The 23,751-nt window shown below is 26.4% G+C and overlaps 1 protein-coding gene across 1 annotated transcript; it reads right to left on the reverse strand.

The window, feature by feature from the left end:
- Positions 1 to 3,722: 3,722 nt before the first annotated feature.
- LOC132924250 (polycomb protein Asx) lies at positions 3,723 to 19,706 on the reverse strand. Its single transcript, XM_060988442.1, has 11 exons — positions 18,540 to 19,706; positions 13,801 to 13,910; positions 13,019 to 13,225; positions 10,080 to 10,392; positions 9,844 to 10,000; positions 8,505 to 8,873; positions 7,912 to 8,125; positions 7,480 to 7,841; positions 7,207 to 7,394; positions 7,003 to 7,138; positions 3,723 to 6,686 (listed from the first exon to the last, which is right to left on the reverse strand). The coding sequence occupies exons 2-11, from the start codon at positions 13,904 to 13,906 to the stop codon at positions 6,387 to 6,389; spliced, it is 2,352 nt and encodes a 783-aa protein (XP_060844425.1). The 5' UTR covers positions 13,907 to 13,910; positions 18,540 to 19,706; the 3' UTR covers positions 3,723 to 6,386.
- Between the last annotated feature and the right edge of the window lie 4,045 nt (positions 19,707 to 23,751).

The following is a 23,751-nucleotide window of genomic DNA, read 5'->3' on the forward strand; positions in this document are numbered from 1 at the left end:
TATTTACGTAGTAGTTATTGTATATAAATAAAATCGTTATCGGGTTATTGTACGACATAGTTTCTCGATTCCTCAAGACCAGCGTTCGTCTATGAGCATAATACCTAAGGTTATGAGTGTGAAATATTTAAAAATATATTTTTTTATGATTTTTAGTTTTTTGGTATGTTTCATGAAGTAAACACTAAATGGTCACACTAATTTCATACCATTAAATTATAAATTATAATTAGGTATAATATTTTATGAAGCTTTGTTTCTATGTATTTTATAAGTTTTTAAAATCATAACTAAACATGGGGAAAAATAAGCACTTGATTCATAAATGTTTTCGACAAATTACATCTAAAGAAGGTAACAAAAACGTTACAAAAAGTATTTGCAATTATTACAATTGAGGAACTGTTCCAAATGCGACTCGTAAAAAAAAAACATTTTACATTTGAAAAATAATTCTACTCTTAGTAAGTTATCTACATAATAATATAATCAATAATCATAACAATTTTAAATACATATAACCATATAAGCTAATATCTATAGCTCATAATTTATAAATTATAATTCAAAAATTTTAATATAAATTATACTATATTATAAATTTACAAATTTTATATTTGTATCTTATTTTAATTCAAATAGGCAATAGCAAAACTATATAAAGGTAAAATCAGTAGTTCCCAACCTTTTCATTCTGCGCCACCCGGTCCCCCTGTAAATTTACTAAAATCTCATTCCCCCTTCTTAAATTAGAGTTTAGGCGATTTTTTATTTTGTGAGTGGTACAAATAAATCATACAAAATAACTATATATTATACAATATACAACTTTTTACTTTTATTATTTTCATAATTTTAAAAATGTATTATAAATAAACTTATAAAATAATAATATTAAGTATAAGAAAAATCAAAAATTTTATTAGTCTGCAAATAGCTTAAAAAAAAGTCAAAATATTTTGAAAATTTAATCGTAAATAAATAACGCTAATAAAAACATTTGGTGAAAATCTCAAGTACATATTTACAATGATTCGTTTTTGAGTTACAGCAAAATAAAAAATCGATTTTATCGAAAACTGGTTATACGTAAAAATTCCCGTTTTTCCGTTAATTTTTTAGGGTTTTTCCTGGCGCATTTAAAAACTACTGGAAATTTTTGATCCCCACAGTACTAACTAGATGAATTTTCCTTTTCAAAGAGGGGCTGAAATTAAAAATTAAAGCACTATTAGATACTACCCCAAAACGTGATGACAGACACAAAAAAAAAAAAAGAAACACACATCATTGTAAAATCAAAAAATGTATCATTCCGTTCAGAATCTAAAATAATCATTAATCACGATGTTTGAAATATGAATACTTACTGATTATTGTTAAACTAATAATTAACGATAATTATTAGTTTCTTCATAAGCCAGGGGTGTATTTGAGCGTATACTACGGAAGTTTACGGCGTATACTCATAACATTATTTATAAAGAAATGGGTATAGACGTGAAAAAAATATTCATTTTATAGGTGTAGGTATACGGTTGATAAATGTTGAGTATACGGTGTATGGCGACAAATGGAAAAGGGTAAACTATTTTATTAATTGTTTTTGAAAATTAAAAATTGGTTTTTTAAATTCTATTATAAAAAATTAAAAATAATAAAGGTTGAATATTACTTATCAGGTCGTTTATGGTATACCTACTCGTATAATCTAAGACCGTGGTACAAATGGTAAAATCGAGTATAACATAATATTTACGGCTGTTATTAATAGTAGGTACTATTTATTTTCTACAGCGGTAGGTACATGGGCGTAATGAGGTTAGGGCAGGGGGGGGGAAGTGCCCTCCCCTTGCATTTCAAACTATATTATATTTCTTACACCTTATAAATTGATTTTTAATGATTTAAAATTGGCTATGCCACTGCTCTCCCCGATTGAAATTCTAGCTATGCCCATGGGTAGGTACTAGCCACTAGGTATGTTACATTTATATAATTTTTCGAGCGGAGCGAAAAAAATTTTTGGTATAGATATTGACTAATTGTCGAGCGAAGTAAGAACATTTTTTTGAGATACCTAAATTTTAAAAAATATGGCGAATACTCAACTTAAGACATTATTTACCAATATATCTCTGTCTATAGTAAAATTTGTTATTTATAGTATGTTATTGTTCTACAGAAGCAGAATAAGTGCAATTTTAACTATTGTGTAGTTGTTCCCCCTTCAAGTCAACAGTCCAAGATAATGGACTCTAATTAAAAAAAGAATCTTATCGTTTTTCAACTGGCAAATGGCAACTATGCATAACAAATTATGATAACATTGTTTTTCGCCGATTACGTAAAAAAATAACATTTTATGACTTTATGTGGTTACAACTTTTGTTACCCACAGAATATATTAATATACATATAGATTATATACTTTTATGTAAGTATGGAGCCAATGGTGGGAAGGGGATCAGGACTCTCCCTTGTAAATACGCCACTGCTTGTCATAGGTTACCTATTAGTAGGTGCTGTCTCACTGTCTGTGTGTATACCTATATCTGTGGTCAGCACTTAAATAAAATCTTTTCAAGAGTTCGTGATTTTGTTCAGAAGTTTAGACATATTAGGCAATAGGCATGATCGTATTGTAATGTCAAACACTTAAAAAACGTTTCATCAAAAAGTTTTTAATATAGTCAAATTTTGTTAGTTAATTAATAATTATAAAATCCATTAAAAATTACTATCATAAAAGATTATATCGCCACAAAGTTTTAAAACTGAAATTTAAGTACAACAATACAACACTAGGTTTGTTTTCTTCTGTTCTTTTATAATAAATAATAATAAATCGTTTTATTAAATTTTCTGTATACCTAGTTATGTTATTATTTAACAGACAATGACAATGACCAATGAAAAAAAATAGTATACCAACAAGATTTTTATTAAAGATATTTGAGTGTAATGATATGTATCAGTTCATTCAGTTCAAAATCGAGTACTCAATAAGTTACATGAAGTATATTCCATAAAATTGACATATTATTATATGTCATAACATAGTAAATGCCAAAATTAATATCTACTTCAGAATATAAAATATAAATATGGATCACATCATTAAAAAAAAAAAGAATACACCACAAAGAAAAGTTGAAATACCTATTTGAAAAAATAATTGCATATTTTACCAATTAGAGTATTTATTTTAATAACTTGAATATTTCATGTATCTTACCTTATAAGAATATTATTTCAGCTTGCATACCTTTATATGCTTTTAATTTATGAACTTTATTTACATAAATAATACATATACATTTTGGCTGAAAAATATTGTGCAAGAACTGTAGGTAAAACTAATTGTATCAATGAACTAAACAAGTATTGCATTGAAGAATTTAATTTTAAGTTAAAAATAAAAAAAAAGGTTTTCTTTTACACACCTATACCTTCTGTATAGTCATACAATTATATAATTATATATTATTGTACATTACTATATACTCATAGCTGAAAAAATATTAATATTAACATATAACATTTTTTTAAGCGAAACTCATATTTTGTCCATTGGTTTTATTCAATGAGTTCATCAAAATATATTTTAACTATTAAAACAAATAAAAAATAACAATTTGATGAATTATTCTTCATACTATTATGCAATATGACCATTAGAATATAAATATTTTAGGCAAAATAATTCAACACAAATACAGTACACTTAATAATTGTATATTATTCCTATAAATAATAAAGTAAATTAACAATATCATTACAGTAGCATAAACAGAATGAGAATCAATATATTTATGTACAGTTTATTTTTAACCTAAATAAATGCTTAATTTTTTAGTGTCTAGTAGGTATTTTTATAAAACTAAATAAAAAAAACATCATATATATTTTTATATTATAACATCAAATATCTTATTTAAATCGGATGAAAAAATAATAATAATCAATAAATAAATAAAATTTGTATTTAACATTTTTCTGGAAAATAAATGGTTCAAGTATGTGGGTACAGTGGACATTTATAAATGATACATTGTTAATATAGTATATGAGGACATAATATTACAGAAAACGATAAACAATATCACTATATCCTATATTATTTTTTAATATAGAATTGTTTAATTTTTAAATTTAGGATACGTTTAATAATCATAAAAAAAAGTAAATAAATAAAAAAAACAAAAACTTAACAAAAATGTTATCAAATATGGGGTACTAAATATCAGTTTGGATTTTCGTTTTCTTATTATGTACCCATTGCAAATAAAATATATAGTAATATCTTAAAAGAGGGATTATTATAAAAAAATAAAACATAATATTATGACAACTCTGTTTGGTTGCGTATACTGTTTTCAATAATGTATGCTCAAATATTGTTGCAAATACTCAAGCACATATTTTCATACAGAATACGACCAATACACAACAATAAATTTATTAACAATTATATAAGGACAGTAAAATGGGTTTTAACATTATTGCGTAAGATTTATTAATAAAATTAAAAAAAAAAAAAAAAAAAGTACAGTAAGATAACACAATTCCATCACCGAAACAATAGTGCAAATTAAAGGTAATTTTCTAATGCTCGGACAGCTTATAACAGATCATTTGATTTTAATATACTTATAAGTTATATCAACGTCACAACTGGTTAGTACTTAGATGGTAGTTGATTGATATTACTTAATGTTTATAACATTGGAGACATGTAAAAAGTAATATTAAATTTTAAATATGTATGTAATATATATCTGTATATTTTATACAGGTATAAATCAATAAGTTTTTAAGTATTGCTATTTACATATTTTTTTTTATCATTGACTCCATATTTTGTTATATGCTACACTTCAATAATTGAAATAGAGAAAATCTGATAGTCTACTTTGAATACATGTACAATATATAGGCACATAATATATGGAATTATTCAAAATAATATCTAAGACAGTCATCGTAATTTGTTTAATTTTGTTGGACAATTACGGTGAAAGAGAAGAAGAAGAGTGTATTTATTTTATTTAACTATAATAAATCCATTTTATTATATACACATTTTTTAAAGAATAATTCTATTGAAATTAATTTTTGAGCTTTAGAGAAGAAACGAGAACATTTCTAAATACTCTACATTATCACATAACTGACAAAAATCTATAAACATAGTCTTGTACACCACACAAGTTTGAATTAAGCTCTTAACTTATAAATGTTTTTAATTATAACCAATTCAACTTTTAATAAAAAATATATATATAAATATATATAATCAAATTTATTAAAAAAAACTTGGAAAATTTGAGATTGATAACTTAAAACTTAAATATAACTGTATTAGTAACAAGTCATATAAAACATGGCGTCTTTGTTTAATTAATTATCAGAATAATATTTAGACAAATGAAAAACAAATATAATTATAAATAATGTACTAATAATAAGTTTTATAAATTTTAATACATAACAATATTAATAAGTAAGGACATCTGAATAAATATTTTTATCATTGGAATTATACAAAATGCTTTGATTAAATGTTTAATAATTAAAATGCTATACTTAAACAAGGTAATTTTTATTTTAATATTGTAGGTATTTACATACAGAAAACCAAACTAAATAAATTTAATAAGAGACTAGCTTTCTAGAAAACTCAACCTTAGTGATGTATTACTTCACTTTTTTTTAAATTTTGTTTATAAATTATTATTATTTTATTTACTTAATAACATATTTCCATGAGCTATAATTCTTATTATAAATAATACAATAAGAACAGTTATATAAAATGTTTATATTATTAATAAGAAATTGTTTGATTTGTGTTTATGGTTACTATCTACTATTAGCAATGATTAAACTTAAGACTTTAAAAATACATAACAGATGTTTAAAAATTACCTTATAAGTACATGTGATTATCTTTAGGGTGGGAATAAAATCTATGTACATTTTATTTTAAATTTATGATTTAATCAATTAATTAAACATGATGTTTTAAATTGTAATGTAATGTACGTAATTTTAATTTTAGTCATATCGGCTTTTGTGTAATTGGATATTTTATGGTGAATAATAGTGAACAATTAAATAAGCTATGAATAAGTATTTATCCGTAATTTTTGTCAATAATTTAGTTTCAAAAGGGTCAACTTATACATATATATAACAATATAATTAGGACTGAGGATTTGAATAAAATAAAAATAAAACAAAGTAAATATAGGCAATAAGTCAATTAATAAAAATAATAATATTTTTTCATCTACACATTTCATAAATTTACGAAAAATACCTGAACAAAATTTTGTGTTATAGTTTAACATAATATTTTTAGTATCATACTTTGAGCTTTATTATCGGATAAGACACGTTACACAAAGTTTAGAAGGGCCAATGCAATCGTCATGACAAAATGCCCCACATTTCTTACATACTACCATAGCATTAAGACTACAAGAACAATCATTAGTTTGTTGTGACTGACCATAGGTAGATACTTGTATACCTACACTTGCTGGTCTTCCACCGTTTAAAATTGGAGCTATTTTGTTATTGGTCGGAGGAGCACTAGATGATCGGCGTATACCTGTTATTCCACCAGACCTCTGAACCAACAGGTACTGCCCCATTTGTTTTTCGGTTAATTGCTGTTGCTATAAAATTAAAATAAACATAATATTAATTTCATAAAATAATATTTTTAACAATAGATATTGGAATGTTTTTTGGTAACTAAAAATGAAGAATACAAATAAAATTACTTGATAATTTGATTTCAAAATTCAAAATATTATTGCTGACAAAAATGATTCTAGAGGATTAAATTATCAAAAAACACATGACTATTTTTTATAGCCGTGTATAAATATTTCGAGTTTTAATTAAAATTTAGAAATAGTGTCTTAATGAAATTGAGAGGCATTTAATAATAGTTTAAACAATACAATATTTAACGTGTTTATTACTTACATCAGATGCATATGGAGGTCCAACAGACATTGTTACTGGAATGCCACGAGAAGATGCAAACACATGCCTAACAACTAGAGGTTGTGAACTGCTGGTAATATTTATATTTTTTATTGGTTTTGGTCCATTACGTATACTATTATAAAATAAAATAATCAATTTTCAATGATTTAATATTCATACCTAAAATATTGTTTTACTTACAAAGAACTTTTGCCAATTAATACTGATGGTGGTGGTTTCAGTTGACATCTAAGTTGATTACGATTAGGACTATTTTGTATAACAGCTTGACATATTTGGTAACTTCTTTCTAAATTGATAGCACCAGGTGGTTGCTTCAATGTTGATCTACTATTAGTTCTACTTGTTGTACAACTACTTGAGCTCACCTTAAAAACATAAGTAATACAAGTTGTTGATACAATTTGATTTGTGTATCAATAAAAATATAATGTAAAAATGTATATATCTTACCTGTGATTTGATTGATGACACATAAGTATGATGAACTGGACGATCAGAAGGAGCTGATGATATATTAGATATTGTGTTGATAAATGAAAAATCATTAGGGATATTAGACTCTAAAGGAGATTGAAGTAAAGGAGATATTGATAAAGATGGTGTACTGGGTAATGGTGAACTGTTAGAAGAAGTAATAACAAGAGGTTGAATAACACTAGGCATTCGAACAACCACAGGCGGAGAAATGGTTTTTGGAAGTTCTTGTATAATATTCATATTCATATTCATATTCATATTACTATCATTTGTTTCGTTTGATGGAATTTGATTAGTTGTTGAGTTTACATCATCTATTTTTGGAGTTAAAGTTACTGAAAATACATTTTCACATATAAAACAGTTTATATATTAATAAACTAAATAATTTAAATTTAAATATACCTTCCAACTCCAATTGAACTTCACTTTCACTTTGTTCTTTTTCTTTTGAAGTAGAAACATTATCATATTCTGGAATTAATGTACCCAGATCATCATTCATTAACGAAGACCAGTTTTTAATCACTGATGTTTCATCTAAATTAACATCATCAATTTTACCAACATCGCTTATAAATTCATCTTTCAATGGAATATCTATTTCAATGTCTTCATCCTAAATAAAAAAAAAAAAAAACAGTTTTATTACATTATTAAAATTATACAATTAATATATTTATAAATACAAATTAATATTACATAATCATTAAAATCTTTTTTTTTTTAATGGAATTTTCAATAAGTAATATGAAGTTATATCAATGGATATTTTTAAACATTTTAATTTAAATAAATAATATTGTGAAAATAAAAAGTTACCAATCTAAGATCGATAAAAATAATTCAGTATCCATGGTCATTATTTAGTTTAGTTTCCTTTCATTGAAATAGAAAATAACATATTCTTTTTATATTTTTATTAATCATCACGCAAAACATCAATATTTGTAAGGAATTTATACTTAATTATTAATTATATGTAATAAAGTATTTACTTTTGGTAAAACCATATCCTCTACTAATGGTTTTATTGTAGAATCAGTCGTGGAATCAACAGAATCCCATGGTAAATCTAATTTTGTATCTTCACTTTTAATATCATCCGATGAAGAACAAGTAGTTGGTATTGTTGTTGTTGCTGTTGTTGTTGTAATTGTAGTCGTTGTCGTCGTTGTTGTTGTCTCTTTTGTTGTTGTTATTATTGCATTTATTGTTACATCCTTGGTAACTGCAATAACTGGTGGTGTGTTTACCGGAACAGTAATAGTTTCGGTTTTTTTATGCTTAGGATTACGCCAATCCGAAACAGCAGCATTCGAACTTGATAGTCTATTTTCACCCCATATAGGTTCAAAATACTTCAACTGAAATTAAAAATCCATCATATTAATTGTAATTAGATTACAATAATAATAATAATCCTGTTTAAGTGTAATATAATTTCAAGAGCATGATTTTTATAACTGAATTTTATATAATAAGAACCCAATGCTTTTAAAAAACCTACAAATATTCTCTATACTTTCAAAAATGAAAATATAATAAATATTATGCTTTAATATTCAAATTAAACAATGTTTTGTTTTGTACATTAGATAGAAGTATTAGATGCAAAGCTAGGCAAGTTAACTAATTATTTTAACTCGTTAAGTTAAGTTAATACAGAAAAATGTAAGTTAGATTGAAAGTTAAAAGTTACTATTTATTTAACTCGTTAGAAGTTAACTTGAAAAATAAGTAACTTACCTTAATTAAAAATAAGTTAGTTTTCTTTTTTACGTGTAAAATTAATTACATGAAAGGTCACAGGAAACAATACGAATAAAATGTTATGAATAAATAATTATTGTTGACAACACAACAAATTTATTGGTTAATAGTTAATATATTTAAATCATTCTGGGTTTTCTCGCTAAGTTAGAAGTTACTTATAAAAATAAAAGTAACTCATAATGTTACTTAGTTAATATAACTTAATTTTAACTTTTTAACTCGTTAGTGCCCAGCCTTGATTGGATGCACTTTAAACTAATTTATAATTTTAAAAGATGAGGTAGTAAATGCTTTATAAAAATGTCTATAGTTGCCACGAAATTGAGATTAATAATGATTCGAGTATTAAAATACATTTGTATATTTTTCTCATAATTTACAAAATATTCCTACATATTCTATAGACAAAACTAAATCTTCTCAAACTCCAGAAATATTCTCAAATAAGTAAGCAATAAAATCCATTTTTCCGTAAACTAAATAATTTTAATCTTTTATTCTAATTGAACTGCATACACATAATGAAGACAATATGTTAAAATATAATTAATAATAACTTACTTTAAATGGATCTAGCTTGCTTTTTTCACGATCAATATCCATTTTCATTTTTTGCTGATTTTCAGGTGTAAATTCTCCTTCTGATAATCTATCAGTCCATTCAAGACAAGCTTGAGCAAAGAACTCATTATTTAAAACAGATGAATTTAATAATGGCCTATAAAATAAAAAGATTTATTATTTTATTTTAAATATTATATTCTGTCATTAGTTATATTTAACTTGAGTACACAAACCTGAAATCAGATTGAGTATCACTTAAACTTTCTCGATCAACATGTGGTAACAATTGAACAAGTTTGTGTTGATAGAGACGAGGGAGCATAGAAAAAGTTTGTTTATTCAAAAGTGATCTTAAATTAACTTGTGCAAGAACAGAATCTGGTGTTTCTAGATCAACACAACCTTCAGCCTTTGCTTGTTGCAATTGAGCAGCAGCTGACAATCGTTTAGATCCAGGACGTTTACGTGGTTTTACCAAACTAAATCCTGGAATAGATGATAAAACTTCTAACATTGTAGGCACCCTAGTAGATTCATCTTCAATGGCTGTAAAACATAAGTAAATGTATTAAACTTTTGTTTTATAAACAATAATAATTTAAAGATTACAAATATAAAATAAATATATACAGCCAAACTTGACTATTAAAAAATTTTTTTCAAAGGTCAAAATGATAAAGTCTTGGCAGAAAGATAGCATTTATAGTGTATTTTAACCTGTACAGTTTTACTACCATTTTACTATTACAGGTATAGACCGTAATATTTTTCCACAATACTTTAATAACGAACAAAAATCTTAGTTTAAACTCAAATACAATCTTATATGTTTGAGCATACTATACCATAGACGTTACCGGTCGCGACAATAAAGCATATAATTACACAATATTATAGCACAGATTACGACTGAGTACCTATATATATATATATATATAATACTAGTGAGCTAATCCTATATAAATATATCTATATTCTATATATATCAAAGTACTCTTGTATTGCCGATAACAATAATATTAATTGTGTATATTTTTAATTATATATAATGTATAATTAATTATGAGAGTACCAATGTATAATAATATTATAAACTGTTGGATTTTATCATAAAAATATAATATTTTTATTAAATAAGCAAGTGAATTTGAATACTATAAATGTTTAAAATGAACACTTTTATACTCTAAAACTGAAACTATAAAAAATTCAAGATTTTAATACATTCATTAGGCTGATATCCGAGATACATAGCCATCAAAGTCATTTTATAGCACAATTATCACGAACATAGAAAGACAAAATTATGGACCAATAAGAAACGAAGACTAAACATACGAAATGTGATGTAACAGGAAATTACAGGAATAATTCTGATAACCAGATATAATAATGGAAATACAACACAAGAGACTAGGTTGACTAGGTCATGTACTAAGGGCTAAATCGATAATAAAAATTATATACTAAACTGAACTCTTAAGGAAAGAAACTGATTGAAAGACCAAAGTAGAGATGAATTGACAAAAACAAGAAGGAACTAAGACGACAAGAAATAGATAATGTTAATGAAGTAGCTCTAGATAGAGACAGATGAAAAGAAAAACTAAAAATAGAGTAAATAAGAACTTTTTAATGTTATTGATAAGTGTGATCTTCCATTATATACTTTGCATATTAATTTTCTAGGTGAACACAAAAGTATATTCTCGTTAATATAGTATTCACTACATTTTGTTCAGTTATTCTAACCAAAAGTAAAACATAATAGAAAATAACTAACAAAATGTTAACAATATTTTTAAATTAAAACCTCTGATTTTGGTGCTGCATTTACCTAAGAAGTACCGAGATAATTAATTGATGCATAATATTATGTCATATTTAAATTAACATAGAATATCCAGAACCAAAGGAGTAAGTTCAGATATTAAAAGACATAAGATGGCAATTTTAAAACTGAATATTGATAATCCAAGTCAAAAAAATATAAATAAAATGGTTCAAGAATGTTCCAAATATACAGAGAAGCAGCAATCTTGACAACATTTAGAACCCAGGTGGATTTTACATAAGACGTAAGTGAATGTGGAAATAATAATATAGTTATTATTATTTATATAAGTATTTATTATTAAAATCAATAATGATGTATTATTAGTAGTGCAGTACTACTAAGTACTAAGTAGTAAGTACTTAGTGTTGTTCAGTCAGTTATATTGTCTAAATAAAACATTTTTTTATTTTTATTTTAAGCTGTAAGTGTTACCACTGACTTAAATGCATATCACATATCAAATCTATGTACCGGACTCTTATATTAAAATAAATTATTTGTTTGAGCAGTTAATATTCTCTAATGTAAAATTGTTCATACGTAAATTTGCTCTAATGTTAACTATTAATAAACTATAATAAGAATCAGTTACGTCGATTAAATGTGTTATGCGCGTAAGATAGACAACCTATTCTAATCCTCTTAATCATAGTTACCTCATTCATTACATTTAATAAAAGAAAAAATAACAAACTGCATAGAAAACTAAGTATATTATCAATTATCATACATAAGAATCAATAAAATTAAATGATTAGGACACATATGGAAAACCATATATGTGTCGTAAAAAAAGTCCTAATTTAAATCAAATACAAGAAAAAAACCACTAGGTAAACTAGGCTTACTTTAAAATTTGAGATTAGAACAAATGTATAAATTACATATTATAGTTAATGATTTTTTTTTAAATTACTTAAATTTTCAAATTGATTAATAGAAATGTAGAATACATAAGTTAATAAATAAACATTAATTTTATCTTTAAATACCCTACCGATTTTTTATGTTTTATTTTAAGAAAATTCAATTAAATTATACACCTATAAAATAATATTACAATTATTTATTTAAAAATATGTAATTCTAAAAGCATTATTAAATGAATATTCAGGAATAATTAAAAAAGTATTTTTATAATAAAGAAAATGTATAAGTAATTTAATTGGGACAACTAAAAAAATAATGTGATACTATTAAATTTTACATTATACTGTCAAACAAGGTAAGTGAACAAATATAATTAGTTTTAGCATTGGAATATATAAACTTTCTAATACCCAGTCTTGCTTATAAAATGTATAGCTATGAATTAAATTATAATATCATATTTACTGTTTATTTGATTGGAGGGAAGTATAATTCTTGGAATAGGAGCAACATTTCCAGCTGCAATAGTAGTGTTTTTGCGCCTTCGTTTAGCTTGTTGCCGTAGAGCATGTTTCATTACCGTTTTAGAACCTGAACTCTTTGCACTAGCTCCTCTAGTTACTTTTGAAATGCTCCAAATATTATCATTTTCATTAGTTATCTTATCATTTTCTGAAAAAAATTATTTTAAAATTTTAAATATTATACTAAATAGAATTTACTATATTTTTAAAAGGAAGTTATACCCACATGTGTTGTCTGTCTTACTAATGTACATCATAGCAAATTTGTGTTCAGCAGAACAAATTTTATGTGGTTAGCTTTAATACTGGAGTAAAATAATCTATTATCAACCATAAAGGGAACAATATTATCTAGAATATGTCATATGCTTTTATTGATATAATTATTTTAAAGTGAGTTATAGGTATGTCAAATATTACAACTTTAAATGATAATATCAATAAAAGTATATGAAATTTCCTAGACAATATTTTTACCTTTAATTTTGATAATAGGTAAATTTACTCTAATACTAAAGCTAACAACACAAAATTAATTCTGCTGAATAAAAATTTTCCATATTGTATGTATATAAGATAAAGACAACACATGCGTGTATAACATCCTCTTAAGTATAAAATATTACAATTTAAAAAAAATTATAAACAATTTACAAATAAATTGAACAGTATTCATGAAAAAAATTAATTCATATGATGTGATTCTTAGTTTTTATTTCATACCTTTAAGTTTTTGAAGTTTAACAGGAGTTAATGATGTGTTGGAATTGCCAGAAGAAAGAATTGTCCTTTTTCTGTCCTCCATTTTATTCATTTCATAATATGACATATACCTAAAATAAAATAAACAATAAATATATTATTATTTTAGTCAATACAAATTATTTTACTTAAATTCATAAGGGTACTAAAATATATTATAACATAAATAGGTAACAGTAAAAACTTGTTATTTAAAAAAATGATTAATATATAGATTTATAAAAGCCAATGTTTTGTTTTACTCCTCTTTTCTCACATATTTTTCATTAAAAATATCATCAAAAATCTAAAGGTCCACAAACAAAAATTTGTTAAAAATAATTAAAAGTTAATAAAAAATGTTATAATTTTGCATTACTTAAAAACACTTAAGAAATAGCAGAACATTCTTTGATGATTCAAAAAAACTAAAATTAAAAATTTAATTTTGCATATTTAGGTACTTTTAGATTTTAGGGTTTATTTTTACCTTTTTTTTGGTCGGCCAAAAGCTTAAAAAAATTGAATACATGAGTTTTTTTAATGGGTCTGTAAAAATATTTAAAATACATAGATACAATTTATTTCTATAAGCATTTGAAATTCAAATGTTGTCAAAATACGTAAATCACGAAAATTTGCAAATTCTTGAAAATTTAATAAAAGTTTTCTCAACCAAAAAATGGAAATGAAAATCTAAAAAATACATATTTTTTTTCTATAGACATTTTAAGTTTAAATTTGCATGGAACTACAAATTTTAACACAGAATAACAGTATTTATTATTTTGTTATATTTCAAAAACATTATATGTAGGGACATATAATTTAAACATATATTATTATATTTAATATATTCAATAATATCTTCAAATGCAATTTTTTCAGTAAAAATTAATTCAACTTACTATATTATTATTAATAGTAAAATAAATTATTTTACCTAATAGCTATATGCTATATCAAATAAAAATATCATGAAATATACTTAGTGATATATATATATATATAGGCTGACGGATAGTCTCCACTCAGAATTGTTTTTCATATACAATGATATATCATTAAATTCAAATTTAACCCATCCATCATAATGACTCATTTGACGCCTACTGTACAGCAGAGTAGTATCCAGTCGCCCACCTTTTTTTGATAATGGTTTGTAACATATGTTGATAATTTATTACCTTTTAGCTAACATTTCTTTAAAGTTACCTAAAATTAAATTTAAATAATTATTCAGTTTTCCTAAGCTTTTCATTATTAGTTGATAGCAAATAAAAATATATGGCAAAAAATTAAAGAAATAGATTAGTAAAAAAAATATCCATTTATGAAACTATGATGTTTTAGAATCAATTATTTTATTAAAAAATAAAAAATTCTTCCATAGATGATATCTGTATATATGTTTTCTATTACTAGGTATATCATGTTCTGTAAATTGTGATGTTTATGAATTGATTTTATATGATGGATAAGTACAAATTGAGAATAATATGTTCATTTTTAACTGTTACTTTGATCATCAACAAAATACTTAAGTTATAGAAATAAAATGAAAAATTATAAAATAAAGATGAATATACCTTTCAATAGTTATTAAAATTTTAAATTTAAATAACTAAATATTTTAAATGAGCATATGAATATATTTTCAGAATATTTTAAAATTAAAAAAAATTCTATTATCATTATATAATCAAATACTATTTGATTTTTTTCTGTTAAACATTATTTAACGTTGAATACATAAAATTTTTTTTTTATAAATTCTATTGTTATTTGTACTTTGTAGCATAATTAATCACACTGTGGTATAAGAAACTAAGAACTTTAAAACTAATAGAATTTGTAGGCCAGGTTATTAGGTTGTATTCAATCATTGAACTTATTCACTAAAACCATACAACCCTAGTTTTACACTAATGACAATGAACGTAAACATGATAATAATATTTGAGTAACAGATAAAAACTAATATAATATGTTCTATACAGATATATTCAATATTTATAAATAAAAAAAAACAGCATTAAAAAATTCAGAAAATATAAATTATTATTAATACAGATTAGCTAACATTGAATTGTGCCCAATATCAAAATATAATAACGTTTACCTAATAATAAAAACAATGTCAGAATCAACGTAAACAATTTTTCAATTCTTGATGAGAAGTTTTGAAAGTTAAAGAGTTTAGTAGATATTATAATTTTATTTTTGTCATACCAAAATGATGCTCAATAATAAATAATAATTATCTCACAATTATCTTTTTAATTTAATTATTATTTAGACAATCTGTTAAGAACATTTTTGAACAATAAATGGATTTGATGTTGGTAATGTTGATGTGAATGGATAGATAAAAAAATAAAAATTTTGATCAATTTTAAATAAGTAGACAGAAAGTAAGTTATTACGCATAAGAAATGTTTAGTGTTTTTATAAATTTTTGTATAAACTACAAAAATAAAATTACAATAAGATTGTAAAATGGAAGACCTTCTATTACTACTTCTTAGTTTTCATTAAAAGAATTTGTAACTCGAATATTTGCAGTCGGCTTGAATATATGAATTTTACGTACATACATTAATTAAAATACAAAGTAGCTATTTATTATAGGTAATAAATAGTTAATGTTATTACTCAAAAAATTATCTTTTATTAAAATAGTATTTAACAATTTTAGTGTAAACATATGTATAAAATTTATTTAAATGTTACTAAAGTTAAGAAAAATATTAATGTGACACTAAGTATTCCTCAACTTTGTTTACAATTTAAAAGTAAAATCATCATCTACTTCCTCGATGTTTATTATATGTTATGAAGATAACATATAGAAATGTATAAAAAATAATTTTAACAATTAATAGGTATTGGTAATTATTATGTATAAAGTAGGTAGGTGGGCAAGACCAATCAAGTAATATTATTAGTACCTATTATTAATGAGAGAACGAGCATGTATACATGTTGTTATAATTGTATTATAAGCTTATAAATACAGAACTATAAAGCTCTGCTATTATTTGATTTGAGTTTTCGAGATAGTTTCAGAAAAAAACATTTGTGATTTAGTTACTTCCTAATACTGATTCTTGGTATATTAATATTCAATTGAGTACTTGACTGAAATTTAAAGTTATTACTTTAGCCTTCGTTTTTAATTAAAATAACAACTCGATCACAACATTTAAAGTACAAAATGAATGCAATCTTTTGAACATATATATTAAACAAAATATGTAAGTAATATAATACGACTGATCATCTTGGCACTCAACAACTGTTACAATTTAAAAAAAATTGAGATCCAAAAACTTTATTTTTTTAATATAATATAGTTTAAGGACCATTGGTTTCTTTTAAAATCGTAACAGTAAGCGAGTGCTAAGATGAACTGGAAGGGTTATACAAACTGATATATAATTTACTAAGGATGACATCATTTCCACCAAGGCATTTTGAGAAACATTTATTTTCATATTTATTCATTTTCGTTCATTTTATATTTTATAATATATATTATAACTTTTTTAAGTAATATTTCTTATAAATTTAATGGAATTTGTACATTTTATTTCTAGCTACATGTTTATCAAGATATTCTGTTTTTAATATTTATTCTATTATGATAAAAACATTATTAATTATTTAAAACTATTGATTTAACAAAAATGCAGTAATTCCGTGTTTTATTTTAAATTAGCAAAAATAATATTTAAAATTTAAAGTTTTAAATTTAAATTATATTTTTATAATCAAAAACTATTGATGACTTAACCAAATATGTGTATGTAGGGACAACTATGCAGCATAACTGCATAACAGTTAAATTATGACAGTGCTGGTTTGGCAAGATATCGGCCTACCGAGTTAAATCATTTTTAAATAATTCTAATCAGTATTATTTTCTACCAATGTTTGTAGTAATTTATCACAAAAAAAAAAAATGACCAAACACTCAAATCCGGCCCATATTTTAAGCGGCTCACTGAGTTTTACTCAGTAGCTCGCTAAACCAATCCGGCCTTGAATGATGACCAGTTTCCTAAACAACAATACCATACATATAAGATTATAGGTAAGTGCTAAATAAATACAATACACTGTACCTACCCATTAAAAATTTAACATATGGCATCTTTCTTAGCAAATAGTGTTTATAGCATTTTTGCTGAACACTGATTATATTCTAATTGAGGCAATCTTATTTGCTTATAAAGAAAAATGTCTATACAATTAACCACAGTTACAGATGTCTTACTTACTAAAAAAAGGAAAAAAATTGTATGTTACAAGAAAGAGGGCAAATATTATTTTATTTTTATTCATATTACACCATTCATTCAAAACAGGGTAGTATGTGTATGAACAAAAAAGAAACAATAAAAAGGTTACTGAGTTGATTACATCCATTAAATATTGACACAAATAACAAAAAAAAAAGATAAAACGTAAGGTATCAATTTTTGGAAAACATTGAGAATTCTAAAATCAAATAAATCTAGTTTAAATACAACATACACCGTGTCAACACTAAAGTCCATCAGACTATAATGGGTTAATGAAAACAACAACGTCCACGACACAACATCACCCAATAACTGGCTTCCTAAGAAAAACAATACTGTTCAGAGAACGCAGCAGAGATACAATATGTGAGAGGACGAACCGTAGGCATACCTAATATTGTTACGGACACTGACCTTTTCTGAGTGATGTTTCTTGGCAACTGCGAATCGCATGTACTCGTGCGGGGAAAAGAGCCGTAGCCAGATAAGTATCACCAGTGTGGGTCGAGCAGTTGTTGTAGTTGTTGTTGAAGTGGGTGGTTTAGACAGAGGGTCGCGTTAACTACGGTGCTCGGGCGACGACCGGATCGCGGACAGACACCAATGGACGATGCGTCGACGACAAAACGACCGGCCGAGCAAATGGACAACAACAACACGGGTCGTCGGCAATGGGACCCGTCGTCATACGTATTCTCCGCGGCCGCGGTCTTCGTCGTCTTTACCTTCTTTTCCTTCTTCTTCTTCTTCTTCTTCCTCGACGTCGTCTTCGTCTTCTCGTTCGCGCCGGGTCCGTCGTTTACGCATTTCGTCGACAACCGTTTTCCGAACGCTGAACGCCGTGCGCGCAGAACAATAACAATCGCATATTATCGTCACCGGGCCGCGTCGTGATGAGACGATATGGACGGAGCGCGGACGTGGACGGGCGACAAGCAGCAGCAGACCGCACCAGAACGGACAGGAGACAAAAACTCAATAATTACGTACGGTACGTGCACCGTGTGTGCGATTGTAAAATAAAAACAACGACAGTGCGCTGCGTGCCGATGGTCCGACGCCGTACCAACTACATGCGCGCGTAATTCACGTACGTTATCGTTAACGGACGCGCGTTGCCGTTTCGGCTCGTCGTCGAAGTCCGACGCGTACAACGTAATGTCGACTAATTAACAAACACTACCGATATTTTTACAATACCGCTGGCGACGGACGAGCGTGCGTGCGTGCGCGCGAGTTCACTGTGCGCGTTTATTATTTCAATAATAATAATATTATATAGGCGGTATTTATTATTTCAACAATAATAATAACGAATGATAATATAATGCGATATTATTGTACGTTGTTGGAAGTGAAAAAAAATAATAATAATAGTAATAATAATATTATCTACGCGAGTTATCAGCGAACGGGCCAGTGGTGTAGAGTCGCAGACGAATCGCAGCGGTGGTGGCGGCGGTGAGAACGTCGTCGTCGTCGCTGCGTACAACACATACAACCACTACGGATGCGGGTGCCGTCAGCGTGGTGGGGGTAATCGTCCGTGCCGCCGCGTCGTCGGTGTTTGTGTGTGTTCTTATTATTATTATTGTGAAATTCCGCCGTAGACGTGTGCGCAGCGCTCGACGTAACGACCGCGGCGGTGGCGGCGGCGGCGATGATAATAATAATAATATTATTATTGTATACTGTTGCGTGCGAAACCTGCGGCGGCGGCGGCGATGGCGACCGAAACGATCCGAGCGGAGTCGGTTGGCGTTTTTTTATTCCTCTTATTACCTACGGCTTGCTTATACACGCACACACATATATATAAATGATACATCTATTCTATCCACATCTATGCGCGTTGTATTATACCTTTGGCTCGGCTCTTATTCGCATTTCGTTTTATTCTTTTTATTATTATTATTATTATTGTTTCTCCCCGTTTTCCATTCGCTTAACGTTTGAATACGCGAACGGGTTGCCGTGTACACATAAAATAATAATAATAATAATAATATTGTCGCGATCCTTTCGGCGGCGCGGCGACAAAAACCTACTGGCTACCGCCGCCAGCCAGACGCGCCGTAAGCCCGTGACCTCCTCCTCCGCCGCCGCCGCCGCCGCTACGTGGAGGATTCGCGAGAAAACGTCGACGGATCGTATTGCGCTCAACCCGCTCCCCGCCGCCGCCGCCCCGGCCGACACCCCAACCGCCATCGCCGCCATTCGGTCGGACCGTTTGGTTTTATCGTACCTACCTACCCTACCTATCTACATAATATTATGTTATTATCGTTGCACGACTGAGAGAAAAAAAGAATTAAGCGTACACCGTCGTACTACCATATCGAACACACCATCACAGACCAGACGATTCCATAGTTCATCCATTATTTCTATCTACGATTTAATGTAGATGAGCTATACGCGAAATCAAAATAGTCCCAATATTTATAAGTTGCTTTGATTATTGCTACAGACGACGTATCCAACGTACATAGTCTCGGGTGAACGGGTGAAGAGCAATATAATATGTAGATGGTATAGGTAGGTACTTTAAAGTACTTTTACCTCAATTAATAGAAAAATTATTTCAGTATTTTTAATAACGGATTCCCCGTTAAAAAATTATAACAGATGAGTGTATAACGATACAATACTGTTATTCACGTTATCAGAAATGGCTGAGGTCGCGCGTCCTGGTTTAATATCATGCTATAATATAATATAATCATTGCACACCGCGCGCCCGAACACGTAAATTCTACACTCCTCGTACACGAACTCAATTAAACCGAATATCGATCGGTCGAATTATTAAATTTCAACGCCTAGCTGGCTGGTTCGTTCGCATAACCCACTTTTATTCAAATACACAGGCACCTTTGTAGGCGGCTTTTAAATTACATTTAAGCTGCATGCAAACTGCAGAGTCCTAATAAAACCTTTTAGAACGAATTATTTTAAGGTTTACCAACTACCAATTGAGTCCACCTTTAAAATATTAACTGAATTCCATTAAACTTTAAAAAAAAAACCATTTTCCTTCCTATTTGTATAGATTTAGGAGACTGTAATAAAATATGCTACAGGTATATATGGTTCAAAATGTTTTTTATGTTTATTTTGAAAAATTGTATTAATATAATGTATAATTCAATTTTTTTTAAATATAATAAAATATTTATTAATGGGTATATTGGGTTTAAGTATAAAGTATAATATATGTTAAAATATTTAATTCAGTTTTTACGTCTCGTTTATATATAACAAATATACATATAGCCATATGGGCTATTTAGTTGAATTTCTTGTATTGGTAAAAATGTAACATTGACATCTGACGGTTTAAAAACAAATACCTAAAATATTATTTATCGATTTCAGTTTTTATTTTTGTATAGCTATACTGTATGTAATTAAATCCATTGATCGGATTTTTCTAAACTACGTTTGTATAGTTATCTCAAATTAAATCTACAATCTCTAAATAGTACTGATGAGTGATGAATGATAGTCAAACTTAATAGATATGGCAACATGAATTGCCTTCAGTAACACCGTTTTAGGATTAAAATATAAATGAAGTTTTTGACATTCTGAAATGATTAATCGATTCATACATTGTTGAATCTTTATCTAGAAATGAACAAAATATATACTAAAGGCGAATGTAGTTATTATTTTTTATTCCGTAGAGAGTAGGTATACTTATACAATTGAATAAATTGTATTGGGTGGTTTTTAAAAGCCCCTTTATTATACATAGTGACACGAGTAATTAAATTTTTTAAATAACACTTGTAAACTATTATATATTGTTTGGTTATTGATCAATAGATCTTTTATTTATTTTACATAACTTTATTTGAAATAGCATTCGGTTGGTGCTCGGTGTACCTTGTAAACTAGTACAGTAGATAGTAGAGTGTAAAATAAAATATTTGTAATTATTATCAATGGTACAAATAAAATCCAAAATACCGGCGTATAAATGTTTTATGTTATCATATTATTATTTTTATCTGAAAAAAATCATAAAAATAATATGAACGATATCATGTAGTTGCCTACCGGTTTCCGTTATACGGCTGATGTTATATTTTACTCAAAATAATTATATATATGCTTCAGTTAATATTATTTTTCGTTTCACAACCGCGGACTTCATTGGTACCTATGTATTTAATTTGGGTTAGATCATTTTCTTTCAAAAAAAGAAAGGTACATTCAATTTTTCTCCGCTCATTTTTTTTAACTAAATTCATGTCTATTTTCCTCCAAATATTAAGGTCATATATTAGTTTTTTAAATATTAAAATTATTTATTATAAATATTTTATTAATTAAAATGAAATTATTTTACAAATTAGTTGATTTGTATTCGTATAGGTAACTCTCAAGTAACAACCAAACATTCAATAAATATTACACAAATATTTATTTTCTAATATTGTAAAAATTAAATCTATATTCAACATTAGTTTTTGATTGATTAAATGTTTTTTTAATATTTGCCCAATACCTATTGAATAATCATTGAATGAACCAAATTTATATAATATTTATCTTATATTTATTTATCAATATTTTATAAGCATTTAAACCGATTAATTATCCAATATTATAAATAAAATATTGAATTATATATATTTAAAAATGTTAGCTATTATTAATTTAAATTATTTATTAATATTATGCTGGTGACATATTATATGCAGATACAAAATAAATTCTAAAAAAAGTGTAATTTAAATTTTGACTCTGCTGTCATAATAAATATGTTGTTTAAATGTATAATGAATGTGTACCTAATTATGTACAACTGCGTTAATATAGTTGTGGCTTTTTCATAATTGTATCATGGTGGAATACGGAAAAATTCACTTATATGCAAAAAAGCATTATTATATTTTTTAGCTATATACGAGTATATAAGAGTATAGCACTCGGCACTCCTAATATTAATAATATGTACTTAGATAATTAAACAATTAACGATAATTTGATTTTATAGTAAACAATTATTATAAAATAATATTTCACTATACCTATTATTTAATATGAATTAATTTTATATTTAATATTTACTTATGATATAATTAAATAATATCAAACAATACTCTTTCCCAGAAAATGATAGGTATAGTAGGTAGGATTTTTTTTTTTTTAGGATAATATAAACAGTGGAAAAGTATGGTATTTCATTTTTAATGGAAATTGACTTAATTGACACTTCGCAACCATTTTATATTATTTTTATATAGATAGATACAAAATACTAGATTGTAGATAGTTTTAAAAAAAATAGTAATCCTATCTCTGTCATCTTTACTGCACTGACTGACTGCACACTATCATATCGATTGATAGGTTTTATTTTCAACATTTTCCAAAAATGTATATTTTAGGGAAACCATTTGCTTAAAATCGTTTTGATTACGATTTTTAATCGGTAGGGGCGGTAAATCATCCATATTATAATTTATATTATATTTATGTACAAATAATAATAATATATTATAATAATAATAATAAACATAGAATAAAAAGAAATACGCAAGAAATTACTCACAACTGGTTAGATATAACCATTATAATTTATAACCAAGCCCAGATTAAGTCATTTGGAGGT

The sequence above is a fragment of the Rhopalosiphum padi genome, chromosome 3 (assembly GCF_020882245.1).
Source record: "Rhopalosiphum padi isolate XX-2018 chromosome 3, ASM2088224v1, whole genome shotgun sequence".
NCBI lineage: Eukaryota > Metazoa > Arthropoda > Insecta > Hemiptera > Aphididae > Rhopalosiphum > Rhopalosiphum padi.

Bases quoted from the DNA above. Each gene is read 5' to 3' on its own strand.
- LOC132924250 (XM_060988442.1), bottom strand. From the start codon at position 13,906: ATGTCATATTATGAAATGAATAAAATGGAGGACAGAAAAAGGACAATT. The intron at 10,001-10,079 runs GTTTGTGTACTC...TTTATTTTATAG, and splicing joins GATACTCAATCTGATTTCAG to GCCATTATTAAATTCATCTG. The intron at 7,842-7,911 runs GTATATTTAAAT...ATGTATTTTCAG, and splicing joins AGTTCAATTGGAGTTGGAAG to TAACTTTAACTCCAAAAATA.